This window comes from Eumetopias jubatus, unplaced genomic scaffold (genome assembly GCF_037043125.1).
Source record: "Eumetopias jubatus isolate StellerSeaLion01/CBP00866 unplaced genomic scaffold, mEumJub1_p1.0 scaffold_17, whole genome shotgun sequence".
Classification (NCBI taxonomy): Eukaryota; Metazoa; Chordata; class Mammalia; order Carnivora; family Otariidae; genus Eumetopias; species Eumetopias jubatus.
The window spans coordinates 31,231,604-31,251,612 of NW_028274823.1; the positions used below are offsets into that span (position 1 = coordinate 31,231,604).

Here is a 20,009-nt window from a genome sequence, read left to right on the forward strand (position 1 = left end):
GTAAAGTCTCAATAAAAGTTAGCTATTATTTAAATAAGTGTAAATAAGTAGTTGAGTTCCTTAAGTTACAAGTTTGCAGAGAGAATCAAAAGCCCTTATAATATAGTAATATTCAAAACGTGCCTTGATCACCTATAAAATCCATTTCTACTTAACACTAACATCTACTGAAACTATGTATCCTGGTTTTGCTTACCACTCACTGAAAGTCTAATGTTGTAAACATCCGATAATTCAAAGTAAACACAATGCAACTCAGCTGTAAAGTGAAAATACAAATCTTGAAAAAAATGTAGGATTTCATGAAGTCTATGAAAATAATATTGAAGGAAGTGTTCATCTCACAGCAAAACCCTGGGGAAATGAAGATCTGGCTGAACCAAACCAGTAACATCTGAAGAAGGGAAAATGCAACAAGGATGATGACAGAATAGGAAACAAGAAAGAAAATGTCAAGGGATTAAGAAAAATCCCTTGAGAAACTGCTAAAGCTCTCAATAGTTCTCCTAAAACTGATGCACTAGGTCTAGTCTGTATGATAAATACTAAGAAAATCAAACAAAGTGAAGGATGCTATATTAGACTATCACACAGTTTTAGTGGAAAAATTATACCAAGAAAATTTATCATTCTTTGTTAATGGAGAATTAGTATAGCCGTAATTAAAACCTAAATTTTATTAAATACATGGTAAAATAAATGCTTTTATTTCAGAAAACGGTCTCTAACAAATCTTTTTTTCATTACTAAGAAACACTTTAAGAGGTATTTTCAAAGTAGCAATTTTCTCACTTAGAATTTCTCATAAATGTATATTCCTAAGGGGAGAAAGGCTATCATCTAAACTGTTAACAGTGGTTACCCCTTGGAGAGAAGAAAATGAGAGATGAAAAAGAATTAAGGATTAATTATCTTTTTATACATATACCTTAGTAGTGTTTGAATTTGTTACAATAACTATGGGGCTTTTTGTAATTAAAAATAAAACCCCTAAAATTTAAAGATATGCTATTGTTTTTTATGAGAGGCCATTACCATGATTTGCTGGAGGAGAAAGCAAAGACAATGAAAATTGATATTGGACAAAAGTACTCCAAGTAGGAAAATGATGAATGGAGAAAAGAGCAACCTCTTTAATATACCTGACAGTATAATAAAACAAGTAGCATATAAATTACTTGATGTTGGAAAGATACCCTCAAATGTTGCAGAATGCTGAGCAACTTCTACTCTTTGGTCTAAGAATGATCTAGAACAACACTGTCCAATACATAACCACTAGCCACATGTACTTATTGAGCATTTGAAAAGTGGCCAGTCTAAATTGAGATGTGCTATGCATGTAAAATACCCCCTGGATTTCAAAGGCCTGGTACACCAAAAAAATAAATAAATAAATAAAAACAAAAGGAAAATGTCTCACTAATATTTTTAAATTTATACATGTTGAAGTGATACTATTTTGAATATAATGGGTTAAATAAAACACATTAAAATTAACTTCAACTGTTTATTTTTGTATATTCAAATGTGACTACTAGAGAACTTAGAATTACAGATGTGGCTCATGTTTGTGGGCTATGTTATATGTCTAATTCGATAGCACTGGTCTAAGATCTTGCCATATCCTTAATACCACAGTAACAGTCTGCTTTTCCTCTTGTGTCTTACCTGTTTCAGAATTTTCCACTTTCAACAAGGGAATACACCAAACCAAGAAATCAACTAAAACATAAATGTGTAGATAAGCTTATCTCTGCACAGACAAAACACTTTAATGTTCCATAAGTTCACAATGATAAAAAAATAATAATAAAGCATCAAAAGAAGCAAAGTCTACTTATATTTTACAAATCAGAAAGTAAGGTAGCCTGGGTGGCTCAGTTGTTAGGCATCTGCCTTCGGCTCAGGTCATGATCACAGGGTCCTGGCATCGAGCCCCACATCGGGCTCCCTGCTCCACAGGAGGCCTGCTTCTCCCTCTCCCACTCCCCCTGCTTGTGTTCCCCCTCTTGCTGTGTCTCTCTCTGTCAAATAAATAAAATCTTAAAAAAAAAAAAAGAAAGTAAGACTGATTAACTATATGGTAAAAGTTACCCTCAACTCAAACTTAGGTGCATTTTTTCATGAATGTTTAAAACTGTTGAGGGCCCTAGATTTAGAATCATTTCTTTACATATTAATAAAGCTTCCTTTGTGCTATTATTATATCAAGAGCATTCTTATTCTCACTGGTCTACTTACAAACTGGCAAAACTAAGAAATGCCAAAATCTTCCAGTTCAACAACATGTATGTCCATTTGTAAGGAATAAAAATATCTTAAGAAAAAATTTAATAATGTTTATAATTAAATGTAACATACAAAATATATTAAGTGACACAAGTGAACGGATTTCTGAGCACTAAAATAATGATCTACTTTTAAATTCTAGCCATCCCCTCAGAAAGATTCCCCATTCCTCCCCAATCTCATGGCTGGGTGAATGGAATCACGGTCAACCCAGTTGTTCACACCAGCAACCTGGAAGTCATTATCCCTGACACTTCAATCAATTACCAAGCCCTGTTCATTCTACTTCTACACTGCTTCCAGTAATTTTCTAGAATACAAATTAGGTTTGGCTGTTTCCTTGTACAAAATTCTTCAGTGGTTCCTTAGCACATACCAACTTTAAGTACCTTGCATATAGCATACTCGGCCCTATGTGATCTAACTCCACGGCCACCCCTAAAACTACTTATCTGCCTAGTTTCATCTCCAGCCACTCCTCATTTCAGACATTATATTCCATCAATTCCAACTCCTGGTACGACTAGAAACATGCCCAGCTGCCTTCTTGCACCTCTGTGGTTTAAGATTTACTACCTTCTCTGTTGGATGCTTGCCTAATGGTCTCCTACCTGTCCTTCAACTCTCACCTTAAAGGTTACCTCCTCTGTAACTTCATCACTGACTCTCCCTGATATGCTCTGGTACTACCAATAAGTTCCCACTCACTATATACCTTTACATATACCTTCATCAAAGCAATTATCATATTGCTTTACAGTCAGGTGTTTGTATATCTCTCTTCTGAACATCAAGTTCCTTCAGTGTAGGGTTAATGTTTTTTTAACTTTGTATCTACAATGCCACAGCACTACGTTTGACACTAAATGATTACCTGTCCAATCGTGGCAAGTGAGATTTCTTGATAGATGCTTTCCTAACCTCCAGCTGAGATTTGGGGCCCCATACATTTATTCATTCCACAAACATTTACTGAAAACCTATTATGTGCCACGTCCCGTCTTAGGCACTGGGAACACAACAATAAACAAAACAAAGTCTCTGGACTCATGGAGCTTATACTGTAGTAGTGGAGACAAAAAAAAAAACATTTAGACATATAATGTCTGATAGGATAAATGCAATGGAGTAAAATGACAGGGACACAGATACAGAGTGATGGGGTATGTGGTTATTTTAGAAAGCAAAACCATATAGTAAAGCAGGGAAGATCACTCTGAGTTAATACCTGAGCTGATACTTGAACTGAGTCAGTGAGTCACACAAATTATCTAGGGAAAAGAGAATTCTAGGAAAAAAGAAGAGCAAGTGCCAAAGCACTGAGGCAAGACAAGCTTGAAACATTCAAGGTATAACAGAAAACAGGTATAGTAACAAGAGAATAAGAAGGGGCACTATACGATAGCTAAGGGTCAAAACAAGGCAGGGCCCACAGGCCAAGGCAAGAGCTTTGGAACTTATTTTGAACATGTTAAAAAATCCCTAGAAGGTTTCAGCAAGAGAATGACATGATCTGACTCACCTTTGCTATAGATAATTCTGGCAGAAACGTGAGGAATTGACTATAAAGGGTAAGAGCAGAAGAAGGAAAATCTGTAAAAAAAAAAAAAAAAAAAAAATCTAAAAACTAGTCTCCTTCAACAGAGGAGGTCACAAAAAGTAGCCAGAGTAATGCTATATACCGAAGGCAAAGCTAACAAAAACTTAGTGGAATGACTGTATGGAATGTGAAGGGAAAAGAAGAGTACTTTTAGAGTTTGGTCTGATTGACCTTGGTGAAGACACTTACATTTACGAAGCTACGGAAGTAGCTGGGGGAAGGAAATAGGAAAAGAAAAATCAAGAGTTGTATTTGGAGTTGTATTTGGACATCCTATAGAGTTGCTAAGGAAGCAACCGGGAATGTAAGTCTGAAGCTCAGGGGAGGTGCAAGAATTGGGAGATAAAATTTGGGGAGTCATCGCCATAAGGATTCTAGCCAAGGAACAAGAGAAGACTACCACCTAGGGAGTGACAGAGAAAGGAGGCCAAGGGGATTGAGTCTTGGGGAAAACCTATGACCTCTAGACGTCAGGAAGAGGAGATGCAGCCAGCAAAGGAGAATGAAGAAGAAAACAGGAGAAACAGAAGCATGTAGTATCCCAGAAACCAAGTGAAATGCAAAGGTAGTGTTAAGGAGAATATAATATTCTGAAGTGCTCAATTATTCACCTCAGGCCAGTTAAAGTACCATGAGCCTCGGTATTTATACATAAATCAAGCTCACACATTCAACATCTTTCTTAAAAGTTATTTGTACCTTAGCAAAGTTCAGGATTCATTAAAGCCTGTACAAAATCAGTTCTTCAGTCACTTGAATTCAGTCACAAATACATAAATTCTGCTCTTTCAGCAATGGACATATATAACTTTGGAGTACTGGGTGATGATCTTGGGAATGTAGCAGTTAATATTCATTTACAACTTTTATAGAGTACTCAGTGTTCTGATAGCCAAGCTAGATTACAAAGTTCTTTTACTTGGTCACTATGGGCTACTACCTGAGGAATGAAGTCTCCAAGTAAAAAAAAAAGGGGGGGGGGAATTTCTTCAGACAGGTTACCTTTTTTTAAAGATAACTAGATGGCTCAAAGAAAGGTCTGTGATAGACGGAAAATCTCATTAAAAAATATTTAATAAAGTATAAAACTCAAAAAGTAAAGCTTTTTCAGTATTTTCCTTAATGCAAAAACATTATACAATAAACCCCAAAATAAAAAAGCTGTATTCTCACCTTACAAAGATAATCACTATTAACACTGCTATGTATTTTTCTAGGCCTTTTCGTATTTTTTAAAAAGCTTTGTGAGACTTCTCTGCTATGAGCATAGATTCCTGTTAGACTTCCTAAGCCAGTTTTGTTTTCGAATTTTTTTCTTGCACTCCAGTTAAAGACATTTCACATCATGACACAGTACAGATTCACACACACAGATGAGACTGAAACAGATTCAATAAAATACCCTATTTGCACTGTTCTTATTTTTTAATCTTATTTTATTTTTAAAAAATGTAGATTCTTATAATTTAAAATCAGTTTATTCACTAAGTTGTTTTACTTGATTGACTTTGAAAAATACTACTCTAAAGAGCATATTCATATCAGAAATTTTCACAGCAGACATAGAAAACATTCTCTATTTCAAATGATTTAGATTTTTATTGTAGAGCAAGATAAAAGGGAAATTAAAACATCAGAAGACTGTACCACCTGACCAGGAGTCTTTGGCAAAATAATAAAATTAGGAATATATCTATACCTACTCTTTCCACACTTTTAAGGTCCTCTACTCACGGTTGAACACACTTCTGCAAATAAAGAAAACAAGAAATGTCCCTCCTCTGCAAAAGAGCTTCACTTTAAAATATACTTGACCTAAACACAACACAGAAGCACGTGTGTGTGATATAACAACATAAAAAACTATACTTGGACAGCAGAGAAATGGCTTCATATTTAAAAACTATAAAATCTGCTAATGAACCACACCTGATTCTGCTGCAGTTTTCTTAATGCATCCTTCCGTAAATGCACTTGCACTAGTTAATACAATGACATATTTTATACTCTGAAAACACAAAATAATTCCTACATCCACTTGAAGGTTTATTCTTACTTCTATTCAAACCAGGCTTACAAAATATATTTTATATTTCAAATCAACATAATAAAGACAATAATTTGTCTTTATAGATACATTAGTATCTACAGTTGAAGAGATGACTCTAGGGCCTTCTTTTAACATACTCTGGACTGAAAAAATTAAGTTTTAGACACTCATTTAGAGGACCTTACATAGACTTTACTCAAAGGTATGGAGGAAACAGATTCATTAATGGGAAGCATTATCCAAACTGCTAAACTGGCCATGTATAAACTAACACATCAGGGTCTTATTCACTGTGAAAGTCTGCTCTCAGCCCACATACAACACAACTATATTATGACTTCCACATTACTATTTTTTAGTAGAGTACCTGCTTTTTATTGCTTCTGTCTCTTCACCACCTGTCATTTCTTGCCACTCTAACCATTTCATTTCTCTCAATCTAATGAGTGCTGTAAATTCCACTGTTCAAAGTATATATAAAATAAGAATAAAAGGCTTCTAAGTAAGGATCAGAGATGCCTCTTATTTGAGCAAAGTGTATGAACTTTAATATATGAACTTTATGGGATGCCTGGGTGGCTCAGTTGTTAAGCGTCTCCCTTCGGCTCAGGTCATGATCCCAGGGTGCTGGGATCGAGCTCCATATCGGGCTCCCTGCTCAGCAGGAAGCCTGCTTCTCCCTCTCCCACTCCACCTGCTTGTGTTCCTGCTCTCGCTCTGTCAAATAAATATTTAAAATATGTATGTATTATATATATATATATAAACTTTATGATGACTATTTTGGCCCCCTATCAGATATTATTTGCTTATTTGATGATATTCAAATATCATCATCCTCATTCAAACCTCCCAAGGACCCTACAAAGTGGTATTATTACCAGTCCAATTTTACAGATAAGAAAACTAAGCCACGGGGATACTAAACAATACATCAAAGGCCAAAGAACTAGAATGTGGCTGATTCTAATCTAGATAATCTGATTCCAGTGTGTGTGCTCCTAACTCTCCTTTTGACAATATGCTCTGCCGCCTTATGACAATATGAATATCCCAGTATGTTTAGTACCCTCAGCTTTAATATCTCTGACAATCCTTTGGGGAAAAGAAATAGGAATAACTGCATCAATTAGCTGATGCTCAGGAGATCAGAAGCCCTAACTACCACCTTTCGCTTCTTCAAAAGTTGCTCCAAAAAACATAATCGAGCCATGGAAGTAAAGAAAAGCCAGAGGAACACCAGTTGGTCAACAAAGCTGTTCAGGAAGTTTTCAGAGGTCTAGCCTTGTCTAAGATTACACCATGCCTGTTCTATAGTGAATCCAAATCCAAGACTCTCCATTACCATTTGAAGATCTACTTGCCAAGGATGATTTAGGACTGTTCCTTTTGAGATGCAGGCCTAAATGATCTCTCTGAATGCCTGCTGCATGTTGTAGATTTCAATAAACATTCCCTGAGTAAATGTGGGGTAGGTATTTTCTGCTCCCTGCTGCCGTACCAAACTACTAGCTCACCTGAATCTCAATTATACCTTAGCTCCTTGAAAGCAAAAAATGCCTTATCACTGTTATATCCTCAGTGCCCAGCACCACTCCTGGCAATGGATGGCATTCAATAAATAATTGGTAAATAAATGAGTATAAAAACAAATGTTCCTAACACAAAGCAATATTAATCCAGATGTTTCTCCTTAATTTGAGATTCAACAGGTGTAAGTGTTCTCAATGAAAGTTAAGAATTCTTTATCATTGTACTATTTTTTTAAAAAGATTTTATTTATTTATTTGACAGAGAGTGAGACAGCGAGAAAGGGAACACAAGCAGAGGGACTGGGAGAGGGAGAAGCAGGCTTCCCGCCGAGCACGGAACCCGATGCGGGACTGAGCCAAAGGCAGACGCTTAACGACTGAGCCACCCAGGTGCCCATCCCATTGTACTATTTTTTTTTAAAGATTTTATTTATTTATTCATGAGAGACAGAGGGAGAGAGAGAGGGAGGGAGAGAGAGAGAGAAGCAGAGGGAGAAGCAGACTCCCAAGGAGCAGGGAGCCCGATGCGTGACTCGATCCCAGAACTCTGGGATCATGACCCGAGCCGAAGGCAGACGCTTAACATCTGCGCCACCCAGGTGCCCTGTACTATTTTTTTTATTCACTACCTATTTTCCCACAAGTGGACCTTTCTTAAATGTATATATGACACATGGTACATATCTATTTACAGAAAGAGACCTTATGTGCAAAAATGGTGAGAGCAAAATTAAACCAGAGCCAGGTTAAAGCCCTCTCCCCCATACCTGCTGCATTCCTAAATACCACAATGCACTACCACCATCAAAGAAATGATGCTCTATATTTTTAAATTATTACCCATTTTTACAGATAGTTAACATACATATTCCAATTATGAGATGCTGAAAAGCGCTAAGACTATAAATGTTTCCGAGATTACAAAAACCTTGTAGTATGTTGAATTTAAAGAACTGTACATGGCAACATAATTTAAATTTGTGCTGCACTAAAGTCGACAAATAAAGCACTATGCTAAGTGCTCATATACATTATCTCATTTAACCATCATAAACAAGTCCTTGAGGTATGTACAACTATTACCATTTTAAAGATAATGCCACTAAGAATCAAGGTCATACATCTAGCTAGTAAGCGTTGGAACCAGAACTGAAACCTAGCTTTGACTGATATTCAAGCTTGTAACTGCTTAAAACTCCACACCCTACAGTATATCCTCAACAAAACAACTCTTGAATTTCCTGAATCACACTAACTTTAACACTGTGATAACATACTGTACTTATTTTTAACTTCATTCTGAGACATAAAATTAAGGAAAATGGTTTACCTTCATGAGCTCCACATCTACTTTCCCAATTTAACCACTAAAACCTTGAATCATATAGAGGCCGTTTGTCACCAACTTCCCCTTTTCTGAAAATTAAGACTTTGCTCCTCCATACTATGAAAACACTGTCCGCATCCACTACTGTGTTAGTGGCAGTGATCACCACCTTGGTGACACTGGAGTCTTAGAAGACTTGTACTCTCTAATGCTTGTTCTAAAGGTTTTTATAGTATGTACCGCATGAAATGTTGAATAAAAACATCTGGAAAAAACAAGGAAATTAAGTGATTAAATATAGTAAATTTCTCTCTGCATGGAACAGCTCTTTCAGAAGATCGATTGTATGCTATTTTTGTTCCAAAAGTGCAAGGAAGCCAGTTTGCAGATTTTATTCGTTTATATGCCAACAGGCTAAACATCAACAATGAAGGAATCAAAGTCTTCTGTTTTTCTTAGTACTCAAAAAACAGAAAAGAACCAACTTTATTCACCATGGCTTACATATTATTTAGATGTTTCTTCCCTGTATATACTTTTCTGACTTACTTCCACCCAAAACCTCAATGAATTTTGAATCATGGGCCATAAATGGTGGTATAAAGTAAACCAAATATCTTTTCTTTCTGCTTTTTTCTTAGGAACAAAAGGAAATTTGGAGGTTCTGCAGAAACACCCTCAAATAAGCAGGACTTCTGGACGCTGCTGATGATGTAGAAAGCTGGAGAATATAACTTCTACCCATAACACAAAAAAAATAAAAGGTGGAAAATGTGCACAATCACAAATTTTCTTGAACCCATCAGAGAAGCAAGTCACAGGACAAGCAACTAACCCTAAATCTAAGGAAAGAAGATAGGGTCCTCTTATTCAATATACTTCAAGTCTTCTCTCTTCTCTATACTCAAATCACTTGACAAGTTCCACTGATCTTCATACCTGAGTATCTTTTCAATCTGTCTAGTGTTCCCCATCCCTAAAGATACTCCAGGTTAAACCCATTCATACAAATGCCTAGATTACTATAAAAACCCATCTAACTGGCCTGTGTTGTTTACTTTCTATTCATTCTTCACCTTACATCAAGAATGACCCATTTAAAACAATTAGCTGCTCAGGCTTCCCCCTCCTTAAAATCTTTCAGTGACTTCCCATCATTCTTATGATAAAATCAACTTTTTAAACATGGCTTACAAGACTCTTCTTAACCTGGCTCCAATCAATTTCTCTTAGCTTCCTGTCACTGCTGTCTTCATATGCCATATAGCCACATCAAACTTCTTTCAGATTCTTGAACTCTCCAGGTTATTAATTTTCGGGGGGGGGGGGTTCATCTTTTCCATCATCTTTCATCTCTACACAATCTCTTCCCTCTACCTAGTCTACTCCCCTGCAGCCTCCTAATCACTTCACCTAATGTCTACTTAACCTTTAGGTCTGTACATTATTCTTTAAGAGCCTTACCTAATCATTTTAGATTAGGTGAGGTGTCTTTGCCATATACCTCTCCTGTTACAGCTCTTATATTTGATTACAATTACTTCTTTAATTCTCTGGTCTTCACCACTGTACTATATGTTCATTAGAGAAGGAATTATGTCTTCCTGCCCATCACTGTATCCCCCACACCTGGACATATAGCATAGAATCAAAATAATTTTTTTCTTTTTTTGTATAATGAATGAATGAACAAACAAAAATAAGTTTGAGAGCAGAAATTGAAAAGGACAGATTTAAATGAGATTCTGATCAACAAAAATCCCATCAAAATCACATCCTCAAATAAGGAGGACTTCTAGACACTGTTTATGGTGTAGAAAGCTGGAGAATGTCATTTCCACCCTTAACAAACAAAATTAAATGTGGAAAATGTGCACAATCACAGATTTTATTGAACTCATCAGAGGAGCAAGGTCACAGGACAAGCAACTAACCCCCAATCTAAGGAAAGAAGCCAGGGTCCTCAAAGGAGAGATGGAACATGAACACTTCCTTACCTGCAGTGAACACCGGACACCATAAAAGCCACTATGAAGAACTCAGTTAAAGTGTTTTAAAAAGTTGCTAAAGGCCAGGGCGCCTGGGTGGCTCAGTCGTTAAGCGTCTGCCTTCGGCTCAGGTCATGATCCCAGGGTCCTGGGATCGGGCCCCGCATCGGGCTCCCTGCTTCGCGGGAAGCCTGCTTCCCCCTCCTGCTCCCCCTGCTTGTGTTCCCTCTGTCACTGTGTCTCTCTCTGTCAAATAAATAAATAAAATCTTTAAAAAAAAAAAATGTTGCTAAAGGCCAAATGTGCACTACCGTGAGAAGACAGAACCCTTGGCAAACACAGAAAGGAGGGGGATTCTCACCACTCACAGAATCTTTTCCACAGACCTCACTGAAGGCTCAAAAGACTAAGGATAGGCAAGAGACAGGGAAGTCTAAGTCTAGCCTTGTGCTGCAGACTTGGGAGAAAGAAAGAGCAGCCCATGTGGGAAAAGTACCAAGCCCCACCTGGATCCTTCTTGCCTACCTCCCCTATGGGGGGAAAAAAAGCCTTAAGTAACTGGGGAAAGGTAGCAAATCATGTTGCCCTCAGGCAGCAGGTGAAGGTCCACTGCAGCTAGGGAAAGTAAACAACAAAAACAATAACACCTCTACGCCTAAAGGGGCAAGAGTGCTGAAAAAGCCCCACCTCTGAGACTCAGGGGGAAAGCATCTACCTAAAACTGAGACTGAACCAAACCAACAAAAAATGCCATGCCCTCTTCCTCTTACCCCAACAACAGGCTAGTAAGACGTAACAGCAATTGACTACTATGGGAAGAACAAAAGCACAAAGACCTCTCTGAGATGCAAGTTCAGGGGAAGATCTAAAGCCGAGGGGAGAACAGAAATTAGGAGAAACTCTTCTTCCGCAAGCCAAATCCCACCCTAAACACAAATTAACACAAGAGAAAGTTGAAGCCTATGATCAAACCCAAACTCAGCTCGGGCGCCTGGGTGGCTCAGTTGGTTAAGCGACTGCCTTCGGCTCAGGTCATGATCCTGGGATCGAGTCCCACATTGGGCTCCCTGCTCAGCAGGGAGTCTGCTTCTTCCTCTGACCCTCTTCCCTCTCGTGCTCTCTATCTCTCATTCTCTCTCTCTCAAATAAATAAATAAAATCTTAAAAAAAACAAACTCAGCTCAAAATCCTGACCAGATTGGGCTAGCTCAAAGCCCTCTCCCCTCAACACACACACAGAAACATCTCAGCAAAAGATAAAAGCATGCTCATTTCCAGGCATAAATACTATTTACTACTCTATACAAAATATTCAGATTTTAACAAAAAAAAAACATAAAAAAGGGCAAAAACACAAAAATCAAAAATGAAACAAACATAACCTGCACTGTTATGAGACAAGGGAACCAAAAGAACCAGATTCAGTATGACCCTGATGTTGAAACTATTATACATGGAATTTAAAATAATTATGATTATGTTGAAAGTTCTAAAGGCAAATGTGGACAACATGTACAAGCAGATGGGCAATTTAAGCAGAGAGGCAGAAACTAGAAGAACCAACCAAATGGAAATGCCAGAAATAAAAACAGAGTAATAGAAAAAACCCTCAATGACCTTATCAGTGGACTCAACACAGCCATGGAAAGAGTAAGTAAAGAGGGGTCAACAGAAATTACTCAAACTAAACAAACAAAAAAAAGAGAATGAAAACAAAACAAAACAGAAGACAGCATCCAAGTACTATGGGAAAATATCAAATAGTCTAACATATGTGTACTTGAAATCCCAAGAAATAAAAGAGAGAGATGTGACAGAGCAATCTTTAAAAAGGTAATAGCTAGGGCGCCTGGGTGGCTCAGTTGGTTGGACGACTGCCTTCGGCTCAGGTCATGATCCTGGAGTCCCGGGATCGAGCCCCACATCGGGCTCCCTGCTCGGCGGGGAGTCTGCTTCTCCTTCTGACCCTCCTCCCTCTCATGCGCTCTGTCTCTCATTCTCTCTCTCACAAATAAATAAAATCTTAAAAAAAATTTTTTTTAAAATGATGTAAAGGCATGTAATTGTGTTTGTTTAAAAAAAAAGGTAATAGCTAAGAATTTTTTAAAATAATGTCTAACCACAGATCCAAAAGGTTCAAAGAACACCAAGCACTGAACACCAAGCATCAAACAAACAACAACAGAAACCAACACCTAGACACATCATATTTAAATTGCAGGAAAAAAGAATTAAAGATAAAGAAAAAGCTTAAAGGCAGCCATAGTGAAAAAGACCTATTATATGCAGAGGAACAAGACAAGAACTTTTAGAAACTATGAAAGCCAGACATCATTACAGTGCTGACAGAAAAAACTGTCAACTTGAATTCTACACCCGGCAAGAATATCTTTCAAAACTGAAGAACAAAAACTTTCTCAGCCAAACAAAATATAATTCACCGTAGCAAAAGACCACAGAAGATAAAATATATAATCATCTCAACAGATGCACAAAAAGTAGGACAAAATTCAATATTCATCCATAATAAAAAAAATTCTCAGCAAGCTAGAAACAAAAGGGAACTTCTTCACCTTGATAAAGGGTATCTACAAAAAGCCAAAACACAAAAATGAAACCATGGAAAAAACATACAGCTTGCATCACACTTGATGGTGAAAAATCAATTGCTTTCCTCCTAAAACCAAAAACAAGGTAAGGATGATCACTCTCACTACCTCTACTCAACAGTGAAATGTAGGTTCTAGCCAATGCAATAAGGCAAGGGTGGGGGGGGGGGGAAGAAAGACATCCAGATTGGAAAGAAACAAAATTGTCTTTGCAGAATTACCTTCTACATATAAATAAAATCCCACAGAATTTACAACAAAGCCAGTAGAACTCATAAGTGAGTTTAGCAAGGTAACAGGATATAAATAGTTCTATGTGCTATTAATGAACAAATAAAAACAGAAAATGTAAAGAGTACCACTTACAACATCACTCAAAAACATGAAATACTTGGGTATAAATCTAACAAAATATATGTAGTCTCTACACTGAAAACTGTAAGACACTGATAAATCAAAGAATATCTAAATCAAGTTCATGAATGGGAAGCTTCAATATCAAGATGTCAATTCTCCCCAAATTGTCTTTACATTTCAATCAGAATCCCAAAAGGAATTTTATAGAAATTAACAAACTCATTCTCAAACAATTATAGAGGGGCAAAGAAACCAGAAATGCCAAAACAATTTTGAAAAAAGAACCAAGTTAAGACAATTTACTCTACCTCACCTGATTACTGTATAGTAATCAAACCAGTGTGGTATTGGAGAAAGGATAAATCATCAGATCAACAGATCTGGGGGAAGATCAACAGAATGGGGGAAAAAGTCCAGAAACTGACCCACACATATATGATCAGCTGATTTTCAACAAAGGTACAAAAGAAATTCAATGAAGACAGGCTTTCCAATAAATGGTGCTGAAACAATTAAAAATTCATATTGATAACAAGAAGATAATTTCTATCCATACCTCACACCATATGCAAAAACTAACTCAAAATGAATCACAGACCTAAATATAAAACCTAAAACTATACCATTACTAGAAGAAAATATAGAAGGAAATCTTTTTGACTTTGGGTTAAGCAAAGATTTATTAGATACAACACCAAAAGCATGATCCATAAAATAAGAAAAAAATGTTTAAATCAATAAAGTGGACTTCAGCAAAATTAAGAACTTCTGTTTCTCAAAGACACTGTTAAGAGAATGAAAAGACAAATCACAGACTGGGAGAAAATATTTGCAAAATGTGTATCTGATAAAGAACTTTATCCAGAATACATAATGGCCTCTAAAAATTCAATATCCAAAAACAAACAACATTTTGAACAATACTTTACCAAAGAAGATATAAAGATGGCAAATAAGCACACCACAAAATGCTCAACATCACTAGGGAAATACAATTCCATTTATAAGAAATTCTGAAAAAAGCAAAACTTAACAGAAAGAAAATGTATCAGTAGCTTCCAGAAGCTCAAGTTCAGATGAGGGGTTGATTACAAAGGGGCAGAGGAATTTTTTGGATTGATGGAACTGTTCTGTATCTTAATTGTGTGGGAGTTACAGGACTGCATGCTTTTGTCAAAACTGACACAATATACTCTAAGAAAAGTAAATTATACTGTATGTAAATTATATATTAATTTAATGAAAAAAAATCACATCCTCCAGAAATTCCTATCAAAATATAGGTGACCACACTGACTTCTTAATTCCTGATTCTTGGCTTTAAGAAGCCAGTGAATAATTAGCCCAAGCTTAATGAAGTTACATTAGTAAGACTAAAGACCAATTTGTTTCTTAAAACTTGAGGCTATAGTCTTTCCTAATTTAATTCTGCAGTCATTACTTAAAACTCCCACTGACTCACTCAATTTTGCATGAATAAAGATTGTAAAACCTAGTCTATTATCTATTCTATATATAACCAAACCACACAATCTTTGCATTGCACTCAGGGAGATATATCAAACTATATTTTTAATCTGGATAGTTTTACTCTGAACAACCTCAGAGAAGAGGACACTGAGAATATTCTAAGATACTCTGGTAATTCCAAATAACTTTAGGTACATCAATATATAATACTTTTATCTAAAACACACCTTCTTTTCATAATCCCTTGCTCAAAACCTTAGTGACTCACCAGAGTCTACAAGATATAGAATAATCTTACCCAGGATTCAAGGTTCTCCAAAATTTGGTGTCACTCTACTGTTCCAATCATATTTCTATCACTCTCAGACACAAATCCTCCATTCTGCATCAGATGGCCTCATGATCTGTTCACTCCAATTTCTGAAATGCTCTCCTTGAATTGTCTCAGTTTAAACGCACCTCCTAGTCACCATTCCTTCAAAAGACTTATCTCAGATCCAGCTTTTTCCTTTAACTGTTTGAAGACACGTTGATTTCACCCTTCTGTGAATTCATGTGCATTCATATCTACGGTATTCATGTCATTACATACAAACTTATATGCTTCTTTAAATGTTTCACTGAATGTCACCTCATATTCTGTAATACAGTTTTTTGAGAGCAAATACTATTTCTCACATGCTTCTTATATCTTCAGGAACATAACAAGTACTCAATAAATATCCCAAGAAAAAACATTAATGTGAAAGTTAATATAAAAGTAAATTTAGGGGTGCCTGGGTGGCTCAGTCAGTTAAGCCTCCAACTCTTGATTTCAGGTCAGGTCTTGATCTTAGTCAGGGTCATGAGTTCAAGTCCTGTGTTGGGCTCCACGCTGGGCGTGGAACCTACTTAAAAAAAATAATTTTAAATCACTTTAAATTTTAAAGTAATTAATTTTAAATTAATTTAAAATATTTAACTTCCTGGAAAACCTTATTTTAAAGCTTGAGAAACTGAAGCCAAGGGCACTAGCCTTTGCTTCCCGAGGTCTGTGCTGTATCTCACATTCATCTTCATAGTTCCAGGGTTCAACAAAATGCCAGACACATGGAAAATACTTAATATTCAAATATTTTACTAAATTTCATTTTCTAAGGCCAAAGCAAGAACTGAAATCCTGGAATTCTACCCCAATCCTGCCAAGATTATATTAGGGCCTTGAAATGTTCTCTAATTTTTCCTATGTGCTCACAGATTCTCCCCGAATGGGGAGAATTTAATTTCACAAAAACAAAAACTATACTTTCTCCTCCTTTTAAAGCTCACAGAGGAACTACCACAGTGCTGAGCACATGCAGAGTAGGTAGGCAATACTTCTATCAGATTTCTTAAAAGCAACATAAAGGCAGCTCATACATACTTTTCTGCCCCATGTAAAAACATACTAGTTACTCTTCCTACTGGGAAGATTTATTTTTCATCATCTTTGGCAAAAATTCTAGAATGCTATCTGCCACGTCCATTGCCCCAATAAATATGCATCCACAAGCAATTATGGAGATAGATAGTTTACGGGGAGGGGGCACTCTTTGGTCAGGTCCCAATGCTGGCCTGTGGTTAGGGGGAAAGGAAAGTGGGGGGGGGAGGGGTGTGGCCCTATGATTAATCACTGCCCACTCTGCTTAGGGGTATTTATCACAGCCCACTGTCAGGTAAATCACTGGAAAAACACCTCTTCAGTAATTAATGTGAAGTGACGGATGGACAGCCCCTGGGCCCATTAATCAGGAACATCAGCAGCCTACTGAGATTATGAATGTCAGGATGCATAAACTGCCGGTGGATCAATAGGCCCAGGAATTCATCCAAGGTTCTCATTTCCGAGGCATCTCCGGTACATTAGGCTCCCCCGACCCCTCCCCCAATCTGAAATGAAAAGCAAGGCTTCAGAACAAAGGGCAGGAGCTGAGGTCTGAAGTGACCACTGCAAGAAAACAGTCAAAGGAAGCTGGCCAGGGTAGGAAAGGTACCAGGATAGGCAACATGAGCACAGAGCTATACCCATTGTCCCTGCCTTACAATGGTTTGACTTAACAATTCTACAACTTTACAACAGTGGGAATGCATATGTGTTAAGCAGAAACCATATTTTGAATTGCGAACTTTCATTTCTTCCTGGGCTTGCAAGCAATATGCGGTACAATACTTTCTGGTGATGCTGGTCAGCGGCAGTGAGCTGCAGCTTCCCATCAGCCACGCCATCATCACAAGGAGAGACAACTGATAGACTTAAAGCCAACCTGCACCTCTTCCCTTTCGGTACAGTGCTCAATACAATAGATATTCAACACTCTATTATAAAATAGGCTTTGTGTTGGATGATTTTGCTCAACTACAGGCTAATGTAAATGAGAGCATTTAGATTAGGCCATGCTAAGCTCTGATGTTCCGTAAGGTAGGTATATTAAACATACTTTGAACTTATGATATTTTCAACTTACAATGGGTTTATCAGAACATAACCCCATCGTTAGTCCAGGAGATCTGTACTGACCAAGAGGCTTTTAGACGGCTCAGGGCCCTGGAAAAGCAGGGAAGGAGGAAGATGACAGTTAACAGTCAATCACTCAGAGCCTGATTATCCATTTTAGGAGTAATCCGCTTCTAGCTTCTAGTCTTTTAGTCATTTTTCTATCCATATTTTCTTTTCTTTCCTTCATATTGACACCACTAATATAAAGTAGAGAGAAATAAGAGAAAGAAAATTCCATTTCTGCCACCTAACAACCTAGGTACAAATTTCAATTTAATAGGAAAAAGAATTTGTACAAAATAAAATCACTGAATTATCCTCAAATTTAATTTAGCCTTATCCCTCAATACTATGACAAACTGGGAATTGCCAAAAGTACCCAGTATTTTCAATGGAGAAAAAGGTGATCATCCTGATTCATTTGCATTTACAAAGCATTCTGCCAATATAAGATACAGGTTAAAGGCTACACTGTGGTGGGATTCCAGCAAAAGGAAATCAGGTCTTAATTCTATTTCTTCTCCAAGCCAAACAAAAAACTCTCCAGCAAAAGGATCTGTTCAACTTGTAAAACAGTATGGAGCTAAAGGAACATTACTGTTTGCTGATCATCCCAAGTTTATAAAATTTTGTATGGGAAGTATGGCTGTGCTCTGGTCTCATACTGAACACATTCAGTATGCTTGCTTGCACTGACGGGAATGAGACTGCACTTGCTGCCACATCCCGCCAATCCCCAGCGCTGTGCTTTGTGGTCAGACTCGGGCCAGGGCTGCAATTGTTGGTCAGAAAGTGTCTCAGAGTTACGGCTGCCTGTTCCGCTAAATCTCATTTCATCCTACTGATGGATGGATGGACAGATGGCTGCTTGGTGAAAGCAGCATTATCAGGCAGCTTCTACGGAGCCTCTGAATGATGGATAGACCTCTTTCTACTTTCTCCAAACCACCATCGATCCAAGCCATATTTCAGCGGTCAGAAGCCCAGTAATATTAAGACACACAAGCAGGTTAAGTTACTTGCAGTGTAAACCTCTAGAACAGAAATTCTAACACCTCTGCTTTGCTGTCATGAACTAGGCTGAAAATGTTACAGTTTCATTCTTTCTAGCTGCTATCCCAATGAATTCCAACAGCTCAAAGCCCAAAGGGAACAGCTGGGCTCCATTCCTAGGAGCACTCAGAAAGCTAGCTTGCCTGCCAAATTTTTTACTAGCCAGTTCCGTGAAATGAACTCTGCAGTGTTAGTGCACAGATCTGTGAATATGTGTACCCAGTGGAGTGTAAAGCCATCAGAACCATACAACCATGTAGGGTTTGTCAGAGATAAAAATCACTAGCCTCAAATGTGTGGAGCCTTGGGTACACCAAGCAGACCCTGCCTACCAACACCAAGGATGGTGCTTAATTAAAGTCAGGATAATCCCAAAATTCTGTTTCTATCCAGTCTGCCTGGCTGGCTTCTACTCTCTTGTGTAAATATCGAATCTAAGTACTAATCCTTGCTCGTTTTCACAAGCACGCCCCTGCATCCATTTGCTCTGTCGCCTTCTAGACACTCAGCTTGTCTATTTGGACTCCATGCCCTCTTTGTTCCTTCCACATTATCCATTATCCAGTGCTCTCAGACAGCAACTCAGACTCTCATAACTGGACTCTGTATCAAAGTTATTTTCACTTGTGTAGCTGGAAGAAACGGATTCGGACTCCAGCTTTTTGATATAGATTCCCTTTGTGATATAGATGCCCTCTTTTTTCAAGCTAATTTATCCCCAAATGACTTCCCCTATGAATGCTTCATTATCAGCTATACCCCAAATCAGCTTGGCCTGGTCCCTGCCTAGTATGGCCCCTCTTGGTTGACTTGTTGCACCCTGAGCCTACGGTCTAGAGAATTTGTTTGTGGGGTTAGAAAAATGTCTCAGTGGAGTGCTGTTCTTCTTGCTCTTATGTAGTTGACTTTAATATTTTAACGTTAATGCCTTAACAACACTTATAGTCCTGTTTCTTGCCCCCCCAAAAAACAAATTATGTACTATTTTTATAAAATACTACTTAATTATAATGTATCCAGAATATCACTGCCCTTCACATAAATATTAAAGAATTTTTACAGAATCTTAAATTACACTACTGAAAGGGATTGCATAGGTCAGAATTCAACATCTTTATTTTCCAAATAAGGAAACTGAGGATCTGAGGTTGTGATGTCCATGGTTAAATAGATATTAAGTGACAAAGAAAGGCTGGAACATAGGTTTTAATTATAA

At 37.4% G+C, this 20,009-nt stretch overlaps 1 protein-coding gene across 9 annotated transcripts in view; it reads right to left on the reverse strand.

Moving 5' to 3' along the window:
* The window catches only part of R3HCC1L (R3H domain and coiled-coil containing 1 like), a 96,298-nt gene that overhangs the window by 48,688 nt on the left and 27,601 nt on the right, over positions 1-20,009 (reverse strand). The window contains exon 2 of one of the 9 annotated variants that reach the window (XM_088020141.1): positions 17,709-17,788. The exons of 6 other annotated variants lie outside the window; for them this stretch is intronic. In XM_088020141.1, coding sequence (XP_087876267.1) covers positions 17,709-17,735 — 27 coding nt within the window. In that variant the 5' untranslated portion in view covers positions 17,736-17,788. Of the gene's footprint in view, positions 1-17,708; positions 17,901-20,009 lie in introns of those variants that run through there. 2 more of the 9 variants (XM_088020140.1, XM_088020142.1) reach the window with 2 other exon arrangements.